The 17,500-nt window shown below is 46.4% G+C and overlaps 1 protein-coding gene across 14 annotated transcripts in view; it reads right to left on the bottom strand.

The window, feature by feature from the left end:
* kat80 (katanin p80) overlaps positions 1–17,500 on the bottom strand; it is a 223,894-nt gene that overhangs the window by 49,306 nt on the left and 157,088 nt on the right. For 10 of the 14 annotated variants that reach the window (XM_086537939.1, XM_086537932.1, XM_086537940.1 and 7 more), the window contains one exon: positions 6,555–6,685. In XM_086537939.1, coding sequence (XP_086394065.1) covers positions 6,555–6,685 — 131 coding nt within the window. Of the gene's footprint in view, positions 1–6,554; positions 6,686–13,931; positions 14,610–17,500 lie in introns of those variants that run through there. The other 4 variants (XM_043030842.2, XM_086537936.1, XM_086537933.1 and 1 more) reach the window with 1 other exon arrangement.

The following is a 17,500-nucleotide window of genomic DNA, read 5'->3' as shown; positions in this document are numbered from 1 at the left end:
AGCTAATCTAAACACAATTTTAAATATTTCCATTTGGAATGTTAACAGACACTTTATAAATTAGCTTCAGCCTTAACCGTCTCTGCACGGACCTTTTTCCTACATAAACATGGTGATATTATTCACATATATCACAGAGTTGCATCCATCTACATATATATCTCTTCAAGGTGGAGAATAAACCAAGCATTACTAAAGTCGAAAAATCTCAAGTCTCAGTTACTTCTAAAATGAAAAGTACAACCTAACAGGTCAGCCTCAACAACAAGGTCACCCTCTGTGACCTTGAGCTAAACAATCACCTGTCAGCAACTCTCCGTGTCCCGTCATTAAAAACATGAAGCCACGCGCGAACGAAGAACATGTCAGATTAACTATTCTTGTAACACGTGCCCAACGTTTTTATTTCGGGGTCGTGGACGCGCTGAAACAGGAACAATGATGATGATACGAATATTGAAAACGTCAAGGAGGCAGAAGCACTGTCGGAGAAATTAAGAAAGATGAAGATTGCGGGAAAGACGAGGAAGAGGACGAGGAGAGAAAGATAAACATGATAACATTTAAAACTAAGAATGAAAGGATAAAGAGGAAAAGGGGGTGAGGAGTCAAAGGTGGAGAAGACGTAAAATGTAACGAAAAGTAGAGGAAAGGGGACAAGAATATGAAAGTTAGACGAAAGAATAAACGTGAAGAGCAGGAAAGAAGGCTATAAATGAAAGAAAATAAAATGAAGCATGAGAAGACAGTGAGGAAAAGGAAGGCGAAGAGTAAGTGGGGAAGAACACGAAAAATACAATAAAAAGAAAAGAGAAAATGCGTGATACTGAGAGAAAATGTCAATGACAAATATAATACAAATAACAGACAAACCAATAAAAAACGAGAAGATATAAGTCTCCCCTTCTCAGCTCGCTGGCTGGTGAGCGAAACCCACCTGCGTCCCCTAGTCCATCACAGTCCCGTCAGGAGTGTCTGGCTCACGTTCCCTTGAGCCACAGAAGATTGCGCCTCCATTGATTCCCTTTTGCTCAAGAACCCATTAGGGAACCTTGGATTTCGTTACAAGATAAATCGGCTTTCATCTCACGCGAAAGGAAACTACCTAGACAGCAACGCCAGGGGAATTTCCTGGTTTTCGGTGTGGCTTCAATTAGTCTCTGTACCTGTTCTGAGACGTGTTATTGAATCTAGTATATCCCCATTTTATACAAGGAGACAAAACAATATCCAAGGAGACAAGAACATTCGAAGCAATGCGAGTACGAAATTTAATGCCACTGACGTCCATTCATCCTCAAGTACCGAGGCTAAGTCACGAACATGGTCGAAGAAAAACAGAGAGACTAAACATTTTATCATTTACATCTATCCAGTTACCCTACTTGCGCACTCGAGGACAAAAATGGCAGGAAGATATACAAGAGAGACGGCGAAACCATTGGTCACAGGACCATTAACCCGGGAGTTACAAGGGAAACTCGTACCAACTGCCTTGAACTCCCTGTCCAAGATATCAGCTGATCTCTGGACCAATGGCTATAAACCCTTATCCAGCTTCCGTTTCCCCATCCATGAAACAATAAAACGACAAATCTAATCAAGTTCTCTTCACTCTCTCTCTCTCTTTCTCCCTCTCTCTCTTTGTGTGTGTATGTGTGTGTGTGTGTGTGTGTGTGTGTGTGTGTGTGTGTGTGTGTGTGTGTGTGTGTGTGTGTGTCTGGGTCTGGGTCTGGGTCTGGGTCTGGGTTTGGGTCTGGGTCTGGGTCTGGGTCTGTGTGTCTGGATCTGTCCTCTGTCCCTCTGCCCAGCCACGGTCAGAACTAGTCACACACGTCTCAAGGTTACTGCTACAAACTTTGTAAATGGAAAAGTTTCCATTCAGTTCTCTTTCCATTATTGCATTCCGAGGAAGACGGCTATTAAACTATCTGAAAATCAATGAAGAAATCGCCAGACTCGACCGTAAAAGAAGCCATCAGGCACCAAGGCTGATCTACGTAAAAAAAAAAAATGTTCGTACATCAGTTGCAAGGTTCCTTCACTGCAGTACACATTTGAGCGAGGATAAGCAGGAGGCATGGGTCTAGAGGCTGCCATCAGGTTTTTGACCGACGACTCGCAAGGTGACATGCATTCTTCATGAGCGTCGCGCCCGCAGCATGTTGATCATCCTCGACTGCAAACCTCAAACGGGATAAACAGCGCTGCGAGACGACATAATTCAGAGTCTTCGGCGGAAATCACACGCTCGTCCGCAATCACATCCCGAATCAGATACTCCGGGAGAAGATATACGCGAGTTAAACCCAAGAATTAGCGAGTTTCAACACTCGTGGAAATTGAGACGAGGCTACAGTAGTGTGAAATTATACGGCCGGCCGCCCGTCCGCCCGCCCGCCCGTCCTCTCCCGCGCCTGGATCGCTTCCAGACGACTTTTGCCGGAATTATTCTGACTGGCGTGTCCCGCTGCCACCGCCACGACGCGGTAGATCAACGACCCTGCAAGTCCAAAGCCGGTGTTGTTGGGCCCGGCGTCCCCCCGCGAGGAGAAGACGCACTTTCCGAAATAGTGGCGGGTCGTGTCGAAAGAAGGCAAGAGTAAACGTGAGGAGAATTTTACGGAGGGTTGCGATTTGTAGCGACAGACTTCCCTGTCTTAAGACTTGCGTGAACTTGTATGAAATATCGACGGGGGTTGTTTGAAAATGTAACATTGACCAAAGTTGAGCTAAGTTCCACCTCGCACATACACTCTAGATTTCTCGGAAACATAAAGGCTCAATAAAACTTTTAGAATTTCGGTACAAAATGTTTATCCGATTGACTGTAAAATTCCCTCATAAACAAATTCTTTACAAAGTCCAAACAATTGCCACACAAGTGAAAATTGCCAATAACTTCCATAAAATATGCTATACACAAGAATCATGATCCCGGATCGTGATGTCACAGAACCCTAAACAATGCATAGTATGTCCCATTCGCTGGACTCGCATGAACCACCATGAACAGCTGGACAGGAGCAGCTGTGGTACAAGCAGATGTGCAAAAAAAAAAAGAAACCTACTTCGAAAAGAGTATTAGCATTAACTTTTCTCCCATAATTTACGAAACACGAACTATCATGTGTGTTGTATATACACCTAATAAAGAAGCACCCATCCTGCTCCATGATCCTCCTCCTGATCAATAGACGGCAGCCAATCCTTTGCTTCCACCTTCCACTTCACGTTCCCCTCCCCCTCTCCATCACTCCTTCCCTCCCCTCACCCCCTATCCCATCCCGCGACCCCCCTCCCCTCTCCCTCTCCCCCTATATCAAGACCTCCCTTATCCCTCTCCCGCATCCCCCTTCCACCCCTTCGCCCCCATCTCCTATGACCCCCCCTCAACCTTCCCCTTATCTCGACCCCCCTCACCCCCTCACCCCTTTCCCGCGATCCCCTCCCCCTCCGAGGACATAATAACACGCTGATAAAATTTTACGGAGAAAAAGATCGTAAAATAACTTCGGAATTCGTGCTCCAGAATCCCCGGCAATCCATTCCGCATGCAAATAGGTCTCGATGGCGATGAATTTGTAAACTGTCTCCCGTCCGGCATTTTAAGTTAGTAGCTGATGCACGACTATTTTGAAGCATTCGGCTTGTTTCGTCTTTCTCTCGGAAAAAAAAGAGAGTTTGGCTGGCCATTCGGAACAATGCACCGCCGTATCTATTTCAATTTGCTAAAGGCCTTGATCCAGATTGTTAAAAAAAACATGGCGGGATGGTGGATGATGATAATGGCGATCATGAGAATAATAACAAACATAATAAGAATAACAGGCATAGTAATAATAAAAATAATAGCAAGCATAATAATTAAAATAATAAAAAAAAAGTTAAAATGATAATTATGATATGATAGCAGTAACATGATAACAGGAACAACAGTAAAATTCAATAGACAATAATAATGACGATAATCATGATAAACAATAACAAATCATAAAACCGGTATTGAAATTAATATTAAAAAATCAATAAAATCAATAGCAGCCAGGCCCTAAAAGCAAAGCAGCCCCGCAAGCAACCCAAAAGTCATTTTCTCATATTCTCATCGCCAAAATAGCCTTCACTCACAGTATCACAATCGCGAGAGAGTGGCCGCCCGCGCACGGTGACAACACTCGAGAGAGAATGTGACTGTGCGTGTGTGCGTATGGGGGGGTGGGGGGGGGACACGTGGGCGAGAGGTCACTTGGTGAAGGTTGGGTATATAGCGTTGGCCGTTCACCATCAGCACAACGCCGTCAGCCCCAACACCATCACCTGCCGGATGCGGCGGAATACAGGTGTACCCCAACATGTATTCACGAGTGTTATTACAACAATCCGCTGGTCATACCTTATACATGAGAATGAAATTTGACGTTGTTTACTTGGGGATGGGAATTAAATTGAAAAAAGTGGTGCATGATTGCTTCCTGATTCTCTTTGACAAGGCCTAGTAGCATGTTTAGGACGCCAGGGCCTACCCGGATGGCTAGTCTTCCCGCCTGCTGTGGCTCCTCTACCTAATATACCCCTTTGCCTCTTCTACCCTGCCACCCTTTCACACCTCCCCTTTCCTCCCCTTTTCCTTTTCTCTTCCTACCCATCCCCAACCCCCCTGTAGTCCTCCCATTCTTAATTCCCCATCCTACCTCTACCCCCCACCCCCCAAGAGTATTGTTTTGCACACCTGCCGAGAGCACGCACTACAACGGCAACAGCTGATGAGGTGTTCTATCGAAGTCACGCCCGCTCTGTGAGCCACGTTAATGCTTCCACGTGCATGCTCAATGCAAGTACCATCACATTCTCTCTCCAAGTGCAGATCAAATACAAACGCTACGGGTGACTCGTTAAATCATCGGAATTCTTTTGACAATTTCTTTGACTAGATGTCATTATCGATGGCTAAGAACAACAGTAATTTTTAAAACGAGTACAACACACTTCAGTTTTGATTCTCATGACACTTAACTTATTACTTACTACAAAAATGACAATAAAAAGACAGCAACAAAGAATAACTAATCACGCAAAGAACCGCACTTCAACAAAAAAAAAAAAATTGTGGAATGAGAAAAAAAAATGAGAAAAGAATTAAAAGTTCTTCCGTCCGAAGTCATCTCGCACATCAACCGCAAGGTCATACAACCGATGTACACTGCAGCATTGAGGTCAGTGGCGATCACTTGACCTTGATGGCTAAGTGTGCCTCACGAGAGAAAGATATTGAGAGAGAGAGAGAGAGAGAGAGAGAGAGAGAGAGAGAGAGAGAGAGAGAGAGAGAGAGAGAGAGAGAGAGAGAGAGAGAGAGAGAGAGAGAGAGAGAGAGAGAGAGAGAGAGAGAGAGAGAGAGAGAGAGAGAGAGAGAGAGAGAGAGAGAGAGAGAGGAGGCTGCTTTCAGCGAAATAACAAAAACGAAACAAAAAACGAGGAGAAGAGGAAGATAATACTAAAGAAGAGAAAACAAGCCAGAGAATCATCTAATAGAAGCCATCTAATGACGTCCATCCCTCACAGTGGACTCTAATTATCAGGTGCGTGTAATTAGCAAGACCGTCACTGTTAATGCTGTAGTCACAAGAGAACAAGAATTGAGAAGAAGAAAAAAACTCCCTGCATATATAATCTTAGTCGGCTTGTTATTCTTCCCTCCTCAAAATGAGATGCAAATTACGAATGATAATTATGGTCATTTTACACAATATTAGAGTTAATCCTAACACTTAAAAAAGGAAAAAAAATCAACGTCTAAATTGCTATCGACCTTGAAAATATCGCATTCAACCTTAAAATCGCGCCATATAAAAGAAACCAATTATCATGACAACGATAAACAAATTCTCACTATTTCTCCGTCTACTTCGCTCCCTTTCTCTCCCCTTCCCCTTACTCCTCCCCTTCCTCCTATTCCTCTAATTCATTATGCCCTTGAGCGTTACAAGGTGAAGGCAAGATCGTAAAATTTTAGGCCCTACATAACAGGATTTAGATAACCTTCTTGATAAGCCATCCAGCTGATAACCAGAACACTTCACACCCTTAATTAAGTAGAAGGTGGATGGTCATGAACTCGCAACTTGTGTTTCCTTTCTATTCTTTCCTATCCATTCTCTACGTTTTTCCCGTTCAGTTGCCTCTCTCACTCTCCATTATTTATCTATCTATCTGGTTATCAATTATATATATATATATTTTTTCTTTTTTTTCAATGTCATATCAAATTCTCATGATTTCTGCTTTGGTACTCTTCCTGACATTTTTAAAGTTCTTATTCTCGTTTTTATGGGGGGGGGGTAAACAAAAACAAATGGCGGGAGAAGGGCTTTCAAACGCGCCACCTTCTTCCCTTTCATTCTCTACGCTTCGGCCCTCATCTTAACAACCTAAAAAATAGGTTCTACTCTCGCATTCTCCAGGCGTTAGGCCTTTTATACCCCATGATATCAACCACCACAATCATAAAAAGCAACAAAGGTAAAATCATAATCTTATGAAATGCCACAAGTACTCACCAGGATACAGTTGGGTTTGCCCACCGCCCATAGGTTGACCTTCTTGTCGTCTCCGCCGGTGACCAGAACCCGGCCGGACTTGTGACCCAACGCCAGACAGTTCACATTGGCTCCGTGCGCAACGAACTCTTCTGCAAAGACGAGAGAAAATAATCAGAACACATTCGTGAAATCAAATGATTCGTGCGATTAAGGATATATGAATGGCCTTAGATTTGGAGTGTAGTGTATTATATTGCCAAAGCTAATTCACACAAAACAGGGAGAAGAAAACAAACTCTAGGAGAGGAAAGGGAAACATAAAAAACGAGGGGACACAAGTAATGAGAAGAAAGAGAAAGAAAGACGAAAAAAGTGAATGTTAATCGTCCAATAATGCCAGCGCCTTGGGTCATCGCGCAGGGCCGACCGGTTCGCTCAGCGCCAGGCCCACCACGTTCGCAGAAATTGCACGCTGACCCCTTCCCTTCACATCGACTCAAGTTAACACGTTCGCGGAAGCAACCCATCGTGAGCACGGTTTAATTTCGCTAAATTACACTCTACGCAACATAGCATTACACCGTACGCATAGTCTGTTGGTCATGTCACATTTTCGCGTTGCTGTTTACCCTTCATCTGGTCATGAATTCATTCTAAATCAATAGTCCGCGTCGAATAGAGAGGAGAGAGTCAACATGTGAGATATACAATACATATTTGTAAGTGACTCCTCTCAGGGAACAACCTGTGAGTCATACTTACCTACGGCTAAACATACTTTCCACAAAAGACGATGAAATCCGGAAAGCAACGTTCAAACTCACTGCCCTTAAGGTAAATACAAAAAGAAGAGAAAAACGATACCGATACGAACCTAGCTTCTAAAACTCGCAACGCCTGCAGAGGCCAAGAAATACATCGAGGTTCCATGCGGGCGCTAGCTCGGGCTCCGCCTTACCCTCACCTCTTAGGTGAAGGTGACGCCCTTACGCCTACCAGGGAGTGATCCAAATTATTCATGCTTCTACAGCCTCCGCAACACCCAAGTACAAAAAGGAGTCTCGGAGTATTTACTCCGCCCGAGGTCTATACATCAAGACAATTATGACGACTTGGCCATCCTGACCTTGAATTTCATGACCGACCCCCCCTCCCCCACCTCGTCCCCCTCCCCTCGACCTTTCTCTATCTCCACCCGCACTTCTCCATCCTCCTCTCTCAACGACAATCATCATCAATGACATGTATGGTTGCCGTCCCTCCTCGCAGTCTACCTCCTGTACCGAGGTCCTGCAAATCTAGCAAATCCACCCCAAGCAAATGCAGCTTGATGTTTATTTACACGCTCAAACTCCGTGGAATGGCTCAAGGTCGAACTTAACATTCTCGCACCCCCCCACCCCCTCGACACCTACCTACCAGCACCCTTCCTCGTCTCCCCCCCCTCCCTCCCTCCCTCCCTCCCCTCCTGCCGCAACCCTGCCAGCTGTAACGTCGCGTGCCACTTATTCCATAAAACAGCTGGTCTGCCCCAGTGCTCGATGGTTTTCGCGTTCCGAGACAGCGCGTATGATAGGTGTCCTGCACGCCTCTCTCGTTTCTGCCTTTCGCCTCTTGCATCTATTCCCCTCTTCAACATTGCTCATGTTATCCAGGTCGCATACGATATACACGTCACATCATTCTGTCTCTCCTGCGCTTTACAATCTCACCTCCCTCCTCCTCCATACTCGCATCGACCAGCCCTTCTTAAAATATCGTTGACGAAGAGGGAGGAGGAACAGGAAAAGGAGGAGAAGTGAATAAGAAAAAGGAGAAGAAAAAAGGCTCCTCTCTCCGACACAATGGCTGCCAAGCGCACTTTTTCCCCTTCGTTTTGTTGTTCCGTCTGTCACTTACCAAGATCTCTGCCGGCTGTGATCAGAAGAGGAGAACGGAATATAAATTCCGATATTGATACGAATACGGGGAAAATGAGTGACAGGCCAGCAAAGAAAGAGGGGGCCGGGGCGCGCGTGGGGAGAGCCGAGGCGCGTCACGGAGAATGAAGCTGGTGACTCACCCCCGAGCCACCATGACGGACTGCTCGACAATGTCCGATACACTGACCTACGATGTCTCCGGCTCTGCCTGGAACCGAGGCAGTCCATTGCCTAAGCCTACGCCGATTTATATTCTATTTCTCTTACTTGACCGTCTGAGAATCCGATCAAAATTAACAGGATAAGGGGTCTCCGTGCGACTAGACTGGGAGGTTGAATGGAGAATCGGTAAGCCTGAGAGACGTTGAGAGTAGACGCCGACTCTGGAAAGGCTGTGAGTACTGACTGGCTCAGCCTGCCTGGAACTTCCAAGAACAGGTTGAGTCACCCTCCGCGCACACGGCCACCCGCCACTTGTTGCTACCGATAGCCTATGAGCAATCACACTTCATCATTACATATTCAACAAAGGTAGAAAACTCACTGAAACGAAGATAAGGACAAGGAAGAGAAAACAAGAGGGAGAAAGAGGGAGTGGGAATGAATTACATAAATCTATATATAAATGTGATCATTCAATATATATGTGTATATATATAGAGAGAGAGATAGATAGATAGATAGAGAGGGAGAGAGGGAGAGAGGGAGAGAGGGAGAGAGGGAGGGAGGGAGGGAGGGAGGGAGGGAGGGAGGGAGGGAGGGAGGGAGGGAGGGAGGGAGGAGAGAGAGAGAAAAGAGAGGAGGAGAGAGAGAGAGAGAGAGAGAGAGAGAGAGAGAGAGAGAGAGAGAGAGAGAGAGAGAGAGAGAGAGAGAGAGAGAGAGAGAGAGAGAGAGAGAGAGAGAGAGAGAGAAGAGAAGAAGGAGAGGGAGAAAAAGAGAGAGGAAAAAGAGAAAAGAGAGAGAGAGAGAGAGAGAGAGAGAGAGAGAGAGAGAGAGAGGGAGAAGGAGAGGGAGAGGGAAAGGGGGAGGGGGAGGGGGAGAGAGGGGAAGGGGGAGGGGGAAGGAAGGAGAGGGGAGGGAGGGAGGGATAGAATTGTGTAATAAAAATTAAGAGAGATCAGACACAAAACGAAAGTAACAGAAAGAAATAATGTAACCGCTGCAGTGACCTTGTAAATCCAAGTCTGACCCTGCATCATCAGCCAACTCAGACAACAAAAAAACATGCCTCAGCATACCCATAATCAGCACAGTCGCGCAAACAACTGCCTGACCCAACCCTAGCAAAAGCAACTACCGGTATATACCGTCAAAGCCACTGCTCAAAAAAGCATGTACCGATGCACGTTTTGACGCCCACGATGCAAGCAAGCAAGCACACCTCAGTCAGGGTGCCATGGACTGCTCACGCAAATATTACCCGGGATTTCACTAGGCGTTTCACAACACTTCGTGACGGAGAATCATAACTAAAACATGACATGCTTCATTATCCTCTCGGACGCCAATGCCGCGTAGGAGAACAGCGGAGAAAAAAATAATGATGATGAAGATTATGAACAACTATCGTCGACCTCGACAATACCGGCCGAGGCGAGCAAGCACTCATAAATAAACGCAATAAGAAAGAAAGAGAGAGAGAGAGAGAGAGAGAGAGAGAGAGAGAGAGAGAGAGAGAGAGAGAGAGAGAGAGAGAGAGAGAGAGAGAGAGAGAGAGAGAGTTATCGCTAGTCGTGTGCTTGAATGTGCTGAGAGAGAGGGAGAGAGGGAGAGAGGGAGGGAGGGAGGGAGGGAGGGAGGGAGGGAGGGAGAGAGAGAGAGAGAGAGAGAGAGAGAGAGAGAGAGAGAGAGAGAGAGAGAGAGAGAGAGAGAGAGGGAGGGAGAGAGGGAGGGAGGGAGGGAGGGAGAGAGAGAGTTATCGCTAGTCGTGTGCTTGAATGTGCTATATGCTGACGTGGCAGTCACAAGAAGTGCGCGTCCTTGGCCTTCGAGCAGCGACGTCTTGACCTGCCCCTTCAGCACAATGATTATTTCCTGCACTCCGACGACCCCCGCAAGTTCACACACCCAAGGCTAAAAACGGCAAGCACCCCTCGGGGAAAACTTCTTCCAACCTTATCACTGGAACCAAATTGATCTTCGCCTTTCCGGTATCCTTCGTCCGACATGAGAAGCTGAGGTTTTCCCCCGCGTAAGAACAGCACGTCAATCACACACACACACAATAAGTTTATTCTTAAACGGATCTCAGGCCGTAAAAAAGGGGAGAATGGCTTGTTTAGCCTCCGATTCCGCCCGCAGCTCTGGTGATTGCAGCATATTACCTGATAAACGATCTACCTTCGGGGGGAAAAAACTTGCATTAATTACGGATAACCATATTTGTAACTTGAGGCACTATATTTAGTCTGAGATAAAGAAGGCACTCGGGTAATGCATTTCTGATACGAAGGATGAAGGAAGTGATAAAAAAGAGGTGAAGTGCCAGCAGCGAAATGTGGAAGAAGGAAGAATCAGCGAAGTGATCTATAAATGATGAAGTGGCGACGGTGAAGTGTGGAAGAGCAAAGAGGAAATAATCAGTAAGATAATGCGAGAAAGGCAGGAAGGAAGAAGGCGCCCACACTGAGACGTCACAAAAAGCGTGCACATCACATGCTCTTGATTAACGAAGCGTTTTTTCTCCCTACTCCGCTTCCAGTTCAACTGCAAGAACTTCAACGGCTTTCGAAGTCATAAAAAGCTAATCATCTCTGTACAAAAAGCCACTGAAAATGTATACAACATAAAACCTACAAAACCCACGCCTTAACTGTCATAATAAAAACTAAATATTAACACGCAGAAAATAGACTAGGCTACGCTTACTGCTCTCTAAAAGCAACTGTCATTTTCCAATTTAAAAACACAATATATATAAATGTACCTCCCCACCGCCCAAATGTTAAAACGCCTGGGGCTACATTAACCCCCTCCTTCACCACCGCCGCCACTTCTTCCCGCAACCACCGTGCCCAATACCCATCTGGTGACCATAAACGAGACACCATTACACCACTGCCCCTAAACACCAGATGTACACCAACGGCTAAGGCCCAAGTGCTACCTCAGAACGAGAGCGAACGAGTGAGTGAGTGAGTGAGTGAGTGAGTGAGTGAGTGAGTGAGAGAGAGACAGAAGGAGACAGAAGGAGAGAGAGAGAGAGAGAGAGAGAGAGAGAGAGAGAGAGAGAGAGAGAGAGAGAGAGAGAGAGAGAGAGAGAGAGAGAGAGAGAGAGAGAGAGAGAGAGAGGAGGGAGGGGGGGGGGGAGGGGGAGGGGGAGGGGGAGGGGGAGGGAGAGGGGGGGAGGGGGAGGGAGAGGGAGAGGGAGAGGGAGAGGGAGAGGGAGAGGGAGAGGGAGAGGGAGAGGGAGAGGGAGAGAGGAAGAGGAGAGAGACAAAGAGAGAGGGTAGGAGGCTACCGTTTCGACCACCTTCGCTTTTTCCTTAACGGATTATTCTTTATTCATAAGTTTCGAGATACAACCACGAAATCCCTCAAATGTTCAAACGTCTAAAACTTTTTTTTAAAAACCTACATGAGTATGGTCTCCTACAAAGACAACATCTTACGTGGCGTTGACTAAAAGCACATGAGGAAATGGGTTCGTCTCAGGTCTGACAATCACGTCCCTCAAGCAACTGATCCCAAACCCTTCCCGGTGTTACCATATTGCGCTCCAGCGTTTGAAATGTGCTGACGCGGATTTTAAACTCTTATTTAACATTTAGCTTTGATTGTGGGCTAATACACATTTGATATGTTAGAAAGATTCGCATTTGGATATGGAAATCTTATCTAACGATAGATAAAGCGTGTTTTCCGTGCTATCTGTAGTGCACGCTGACCATCTGGTAAGTCTGGGTCCTACAGCTGCTGCCAACAACACCATCAGCCTTTTGTGCTCACTCTCGTTTCCTGACCTAACGTTAGACCATTTACATTTTTTTATCTTAAAAGCTCAACTATCGACGTATTAGCAGAGCATTTTCTCTATAAGAAACTTCCTTTACAATTCTCTCGTATACGATACCTACCCACTGTCATTCATTCTCACCAGGTGCAACCTCAACCACACTCACTTCCCGTAATGAATCATCAACAAGGGCGACAATACTGCTTGCTTGGGCGTGCGTGGGCGCGATCGAAGGCGGAGAACGATACGGCCCAATCATCTACTCCTTGTGACGCACGAAGTCTGTACACCTGGCCGCTGTGTGTGTGTGTGTGTGTATGTATGTCAGGTGCTCCGCCCTTATCCCGGACGATGGGCGGGGTATCTCCCTCGAGGGCATGCTAGATGCTCCTTTGATACAAGTTGGTCTGCATCCTATTCAATGTTAAACCCTAAATTGCAAAACACATAAATACAAGAAAGCCATTTAGATAACGTAAAACAATACCAGAACGCATGCAACTACATGAACAATTACACACAACCATGACTCGCTTAACTGATACTGTCGGCCAGAGACTACAGCGCGCACTATGAGTTAATGGCCAGACCTTACATTTACCCACCTTGAGTAGACCTTTCGGGTAGCAGTGATTAGCTCCGCCAGGACACGGTCAGAAAGATAAATACGAAGTGCTAAGTGATACGGGGGTCGCAACGCAAATGGGCTCAAAGAGGATAAAATCTAAGGAAGGAAGGACGGGAAAAGACGGGAGATGGTGGAGGTGGAGGTGGAGGCAGATGGTGGGGAGAAGGGGGGGAGGGAGGGAGGGAGGGAGGGAGGGAGAGAGCTCTCCAAAGTCCCACTGATAATGTTTATATTCCAAGCGGACAACCATCGGAAGACTATCTACCCCAAAGTCTGGGCGCGCGAGCAAGGACACGCAAGAGGAACGAGGATATAACAGACGAACAGGAAGGAGAAGGAAGCGACGTGATAAAGTGAGGAAGTGGGCGAAAGGTCACCAGGAGGATGAGGATGATGAGACGGGGGCGCCATGAGGGCTGCGCATTCAGTGGGTCAAGGTGCCGGCCCACCTGACCACCTGACGCTGTCCACAGGTAAATCGATGACCTTAGCAATCACACCTGCGGCCTCACACCTTCTCATGGCATTAGTCTAGGTACATCTGAGGTAATGAAGGCAAAGTGCCACAAGTAAAGCTGGTATTTAATGACGAAAACGGATGGTCCTGAAAGCGAAGTCCTGATAATGTATACAATGTATTAAGCATAAATATTAAGCAGGGTTGTATTTCCAGAGTTGGGCCTAATAGGTCCTATGAATCATACATTATATATGTGCACGTATATATTTATGTAAGTATGTAGGCCTGTATAAATGTGTTGTGTATGTGTGCGTGCGCGTGCGGGATTACATGCATATCAACTGTAAAACTACATGTGCATCATCATCGTGCATGGTGCTCGCAAAGACCCCCGCGGCCCGGCCGAAGCGCGACCGCGTTGTCGCGTTACCTATTCTGTCGAACTCGGAGTGCTGGAGTCTCCATGCTGGCGGGCGCGAAGGCCCGTGTTTGTGTCGGCAGCACGCTCGCACCCGCCGCGCGTCCATCACCTTCGCCTGGTCACATGATCGGCGTTTCAGCCATGGCCGGCGTGTGGGCGTGAGGGGCGGGATGCGGCGTGGAAAGGGGCGTGGCCTGGGGATGGTGGCGGCTGGAGGACGGCCACGCACCAGCCAGCATCACATGGGCGCCCAGGGAGGCACACACACAAGAGAAGCAATACCGTCAACAACAGAGCGAGGAGCATGGCCGTTCTTCTGCCATGCCTCAAACACCTCCTGGAGAGCCGTGGAACTTGCAGGCACCCGCCCCAGGCCGCCGCCCTTGCGCTCCTCGGGTACCGCGGGCACGCCGGCGGGGGGAGCAATGGTGCTGGTTGAGAAGATCACGATGAAGTCTCCCCAGCACGATGTCCGGCCAACGAGATCTCACTCGCAACGTTAAAGGATGATTACCTCACTTTCCTTGCACAGCGCCATGGCCCAAACACTTTTAGTTATACACAATGGCTTTTTTCTTTCGCCCGAATGGGCATGAAATTTGGCAGAACAGTTGTCACAAGTTATTTTCTTATCTTCTTTGACACATCATGGACATTCGCTTTCTAGAATCGGACACAAAAACAAAATTACATTAATCTCTAAAAAAGGGAGACAACAACAAGGTTTTAATCTACACAGGATTTGAAAACCTCATAATGATTAGGTGGCTCTTACAGGAAGCACACTAGATGATATGGGATTAAATGTCAACATTTCCTGTGCGCAGCGGCGTCTTACTCTCCGAGGTATACTTGTGTCTACAGTTCGTCATGTAACACCTTATCAAGGGAAAAGGAGAAGAACGGAAAACAATAAGAAAAAACGTAATCTGGGAGAAAAATCAACCGGAAGACGAGGAGAGAACGGAAGATGCTACACAAATCGAGCACAAAAACGTGTAATCCAAATCCAGACAGATAACATTCAACCCCGTTACTTGGCCATGATAACTTCCCGAAAAGAACTATGTCACACTGCCTCTCCCTGTGACACGCGTGGGTAAGAGTACCCCCCCCCCCCCCCCGCCTCCACTCGTCTCGTTACCTTCATACTCTATCAATACTCGCCAAGGTCGCCTTATCCCGTCTCCTGAAAGATTGCCACACACCCTGTCGCACTGCTTTTACTCGTCTCGGAAGTGCAAAATGAAGGCAGTCAGTTCCTTGTTCCTTAATAAACTGCATGACAAATGATAGTTACAGTATTCGACTCTCTGCTTTCGCCTTTTGCGCAAAATCATTAGGAACCGGCGATTTCACGTACGCAGAACGCCATATGCCGACTCCTGAAACGAAAACAGTAATCTATAATACCGTTTTCTGCGGCGTTTGCGGCTGGGGGGAAAGTGCTCTCGGTCTTTGTCTGTCTGTCTCTTTATATCTTTGTGTGAGTGTGTGTATCTGTCTGGGTGCCGCCAAACGAAGTCGTTGTTCGAGATACAAATCTTGGGATTTGAACAAGAACTTCTTCAGAGCAAATCAGCGGTAGCTTAGGTCTACCGGGACGGATTATCACTTCCATCGAAATACGAGGAATAAAAGAAGACACAAATATCACGGTAATCCAAACACAGCAACTTCCACTAACAAAAGACTGCTATATTTTCACCCACAATACAAAGACGAGGCAAGACCCGGAGAAGTTGCACAAAGCCCGAAGGACAAGTGTACAGGATCTCCCTTCCCCATCCTCCCCTCGTGTCCCCTATCCCCCGCCCCCCACCTTCCGTTAGTCCTAGCCACAGCGAGTCGACCGAACTTTCTCTAAAAAGGTTTCCACAAAACTACTGTCTCTCTCGTGGCGGGAACAGTCTGTTGTCTGGGGGGTTTCTTTGGGGCGATTCCTTGGCCTGACCCCAATATATCCTTTATCTGAGCCTTCCGTTAACGTATATTGAAGAATATCTCACACATTACCGAAACTTCTGACAGCATAAAGCCTTGCTGGATTATCTTACCCCCCTTATTATCATACAAGGATATGTAACCCAAGTCACAACAAAAAAAAATTTAAATGGCAACTATATGGCAGCAGCAGCATCAACAATAATAACAATAATAACGATAATAGTATCTTTAATAACCACGTTATTTAGAAGGATAATCCAAAAGAAGCCACAATTTCCATAAATTCCAATAACAATAACATCAATATTCAAAACAAATACTAAGACTAAGGAGACCACTGCAACAACAATAATAAAAACCGGAAAGGCCAACATTCCTAGAACAGAATCTTAACAGACAACATAAGACGCATTAATCTGACCAGCTGAATGTGTACCTCGCATTCTGATAAACCGAAATATAATGAATAAGTCCAGAACGGAAGACATGTAATTGATGTTTCGATATTACACCAACATCAGAATTACGTCATTCTGATGAAGATGTAATATCGACATTCTTGTCATAAAGGACGATAATAAGCATTGACTATATTAGTCTCAGGAAAGGAAAGAATCAGTAGTATAACAATGTACATTCAGTACAAGAGGGAAGGTGTGTTAACTTTCATTATATGTAGAAAAAATGTTACTACGACAGTTTAAATAACATTTTCCGGGTCGTAAACGATTACCAACATATGGTCCCTCTGGAAGGGGAAAAAAACAGTCCCAGAAATGATAATTCGAGCAACACAACCCAAACGGCAGGAGCTGTGCATGGACAGGGAAAACTCCGAAGCAGATCGAGAGCGACACATATACACCCTAAACCCACACTAAACTGACAAGGGCAATCTCGAGGGAGAAGCCGGTGCAGTGGCACTCCTTACACGCAACTCTTGGAGCCTACTAAACGCACGTAGACGTACACATGTACAACACATACACCATACTCCTCGGCACGCACGCACGCACCAGCGCACACAGGTAGACACTAAGCACGCTCCCTATGCATAGCTAAAATCCAATGCGTGAATAAAGAGACGAATCAGCTAGATGGTGACTCCGAAAAGCAATTTCTATCTAATCCATTTCAAATTGGAGAATAATCAACGGGCAAAATGTTTGACGTAAACGAAAGGGAAAAAATAAATAAAGTGAGAATCAACTACATGAAAATGAAGAGGTCGCGCCCGAGCAGCTACATTGAAGGAAGCAGATATATATATATATATAGAGAGAGAGAGGGCGAGGGCCAGGGCGAGGGCGAGGGCGAGGGCGAGGGCGAGGGCGAGGGCGAGGGAGAGAGAGAGAGAGAGAGAGAGAGAGAGAGAGAGAGAGAGAGAGAGAGAGAGAGAGAGAGAGAGAGAGAGAGAGAGAGAGAGAGAGAGAGAGAGAGAGAGAGACCAAATGTGTGCGTGTTCGTGTGAGCGAGTGTGATTAAGTGTATTTGTAAATAGGAAGAGTACCCTCCCCTGAGGAGTAGTGGGGAGGGAGGGATTGGATCTTGTGCAGTATTCATGGCGGCTCTTGGGGACGACCTCAGCGGGATATCATGAGTGCACTACCTGGGGTCAGAACATCGCTCAA

Source organism: Penaeus japonicus, unplaced genomic scaffold, assembly GCF_977035675.1.
Source record: "Penaeus japonicus unplaced genomic scaffold, GWHDUDI00000001_assembly GWHDUDI00000006, whole genome shotgun sequence".
In the NCBI taxonomy this organism is placed as follows: Eukaryota; Metazoa; Arthropoda; class Malacostraca; order Decapoda; family Penaeidae; genus Penaeus; species Penaeus japonicus.
The sequence above is the reverse complement of the archived record's forward strand: the minus strand, read 5'-3'. Positions and strand labels throughout refer to the sequence as shown.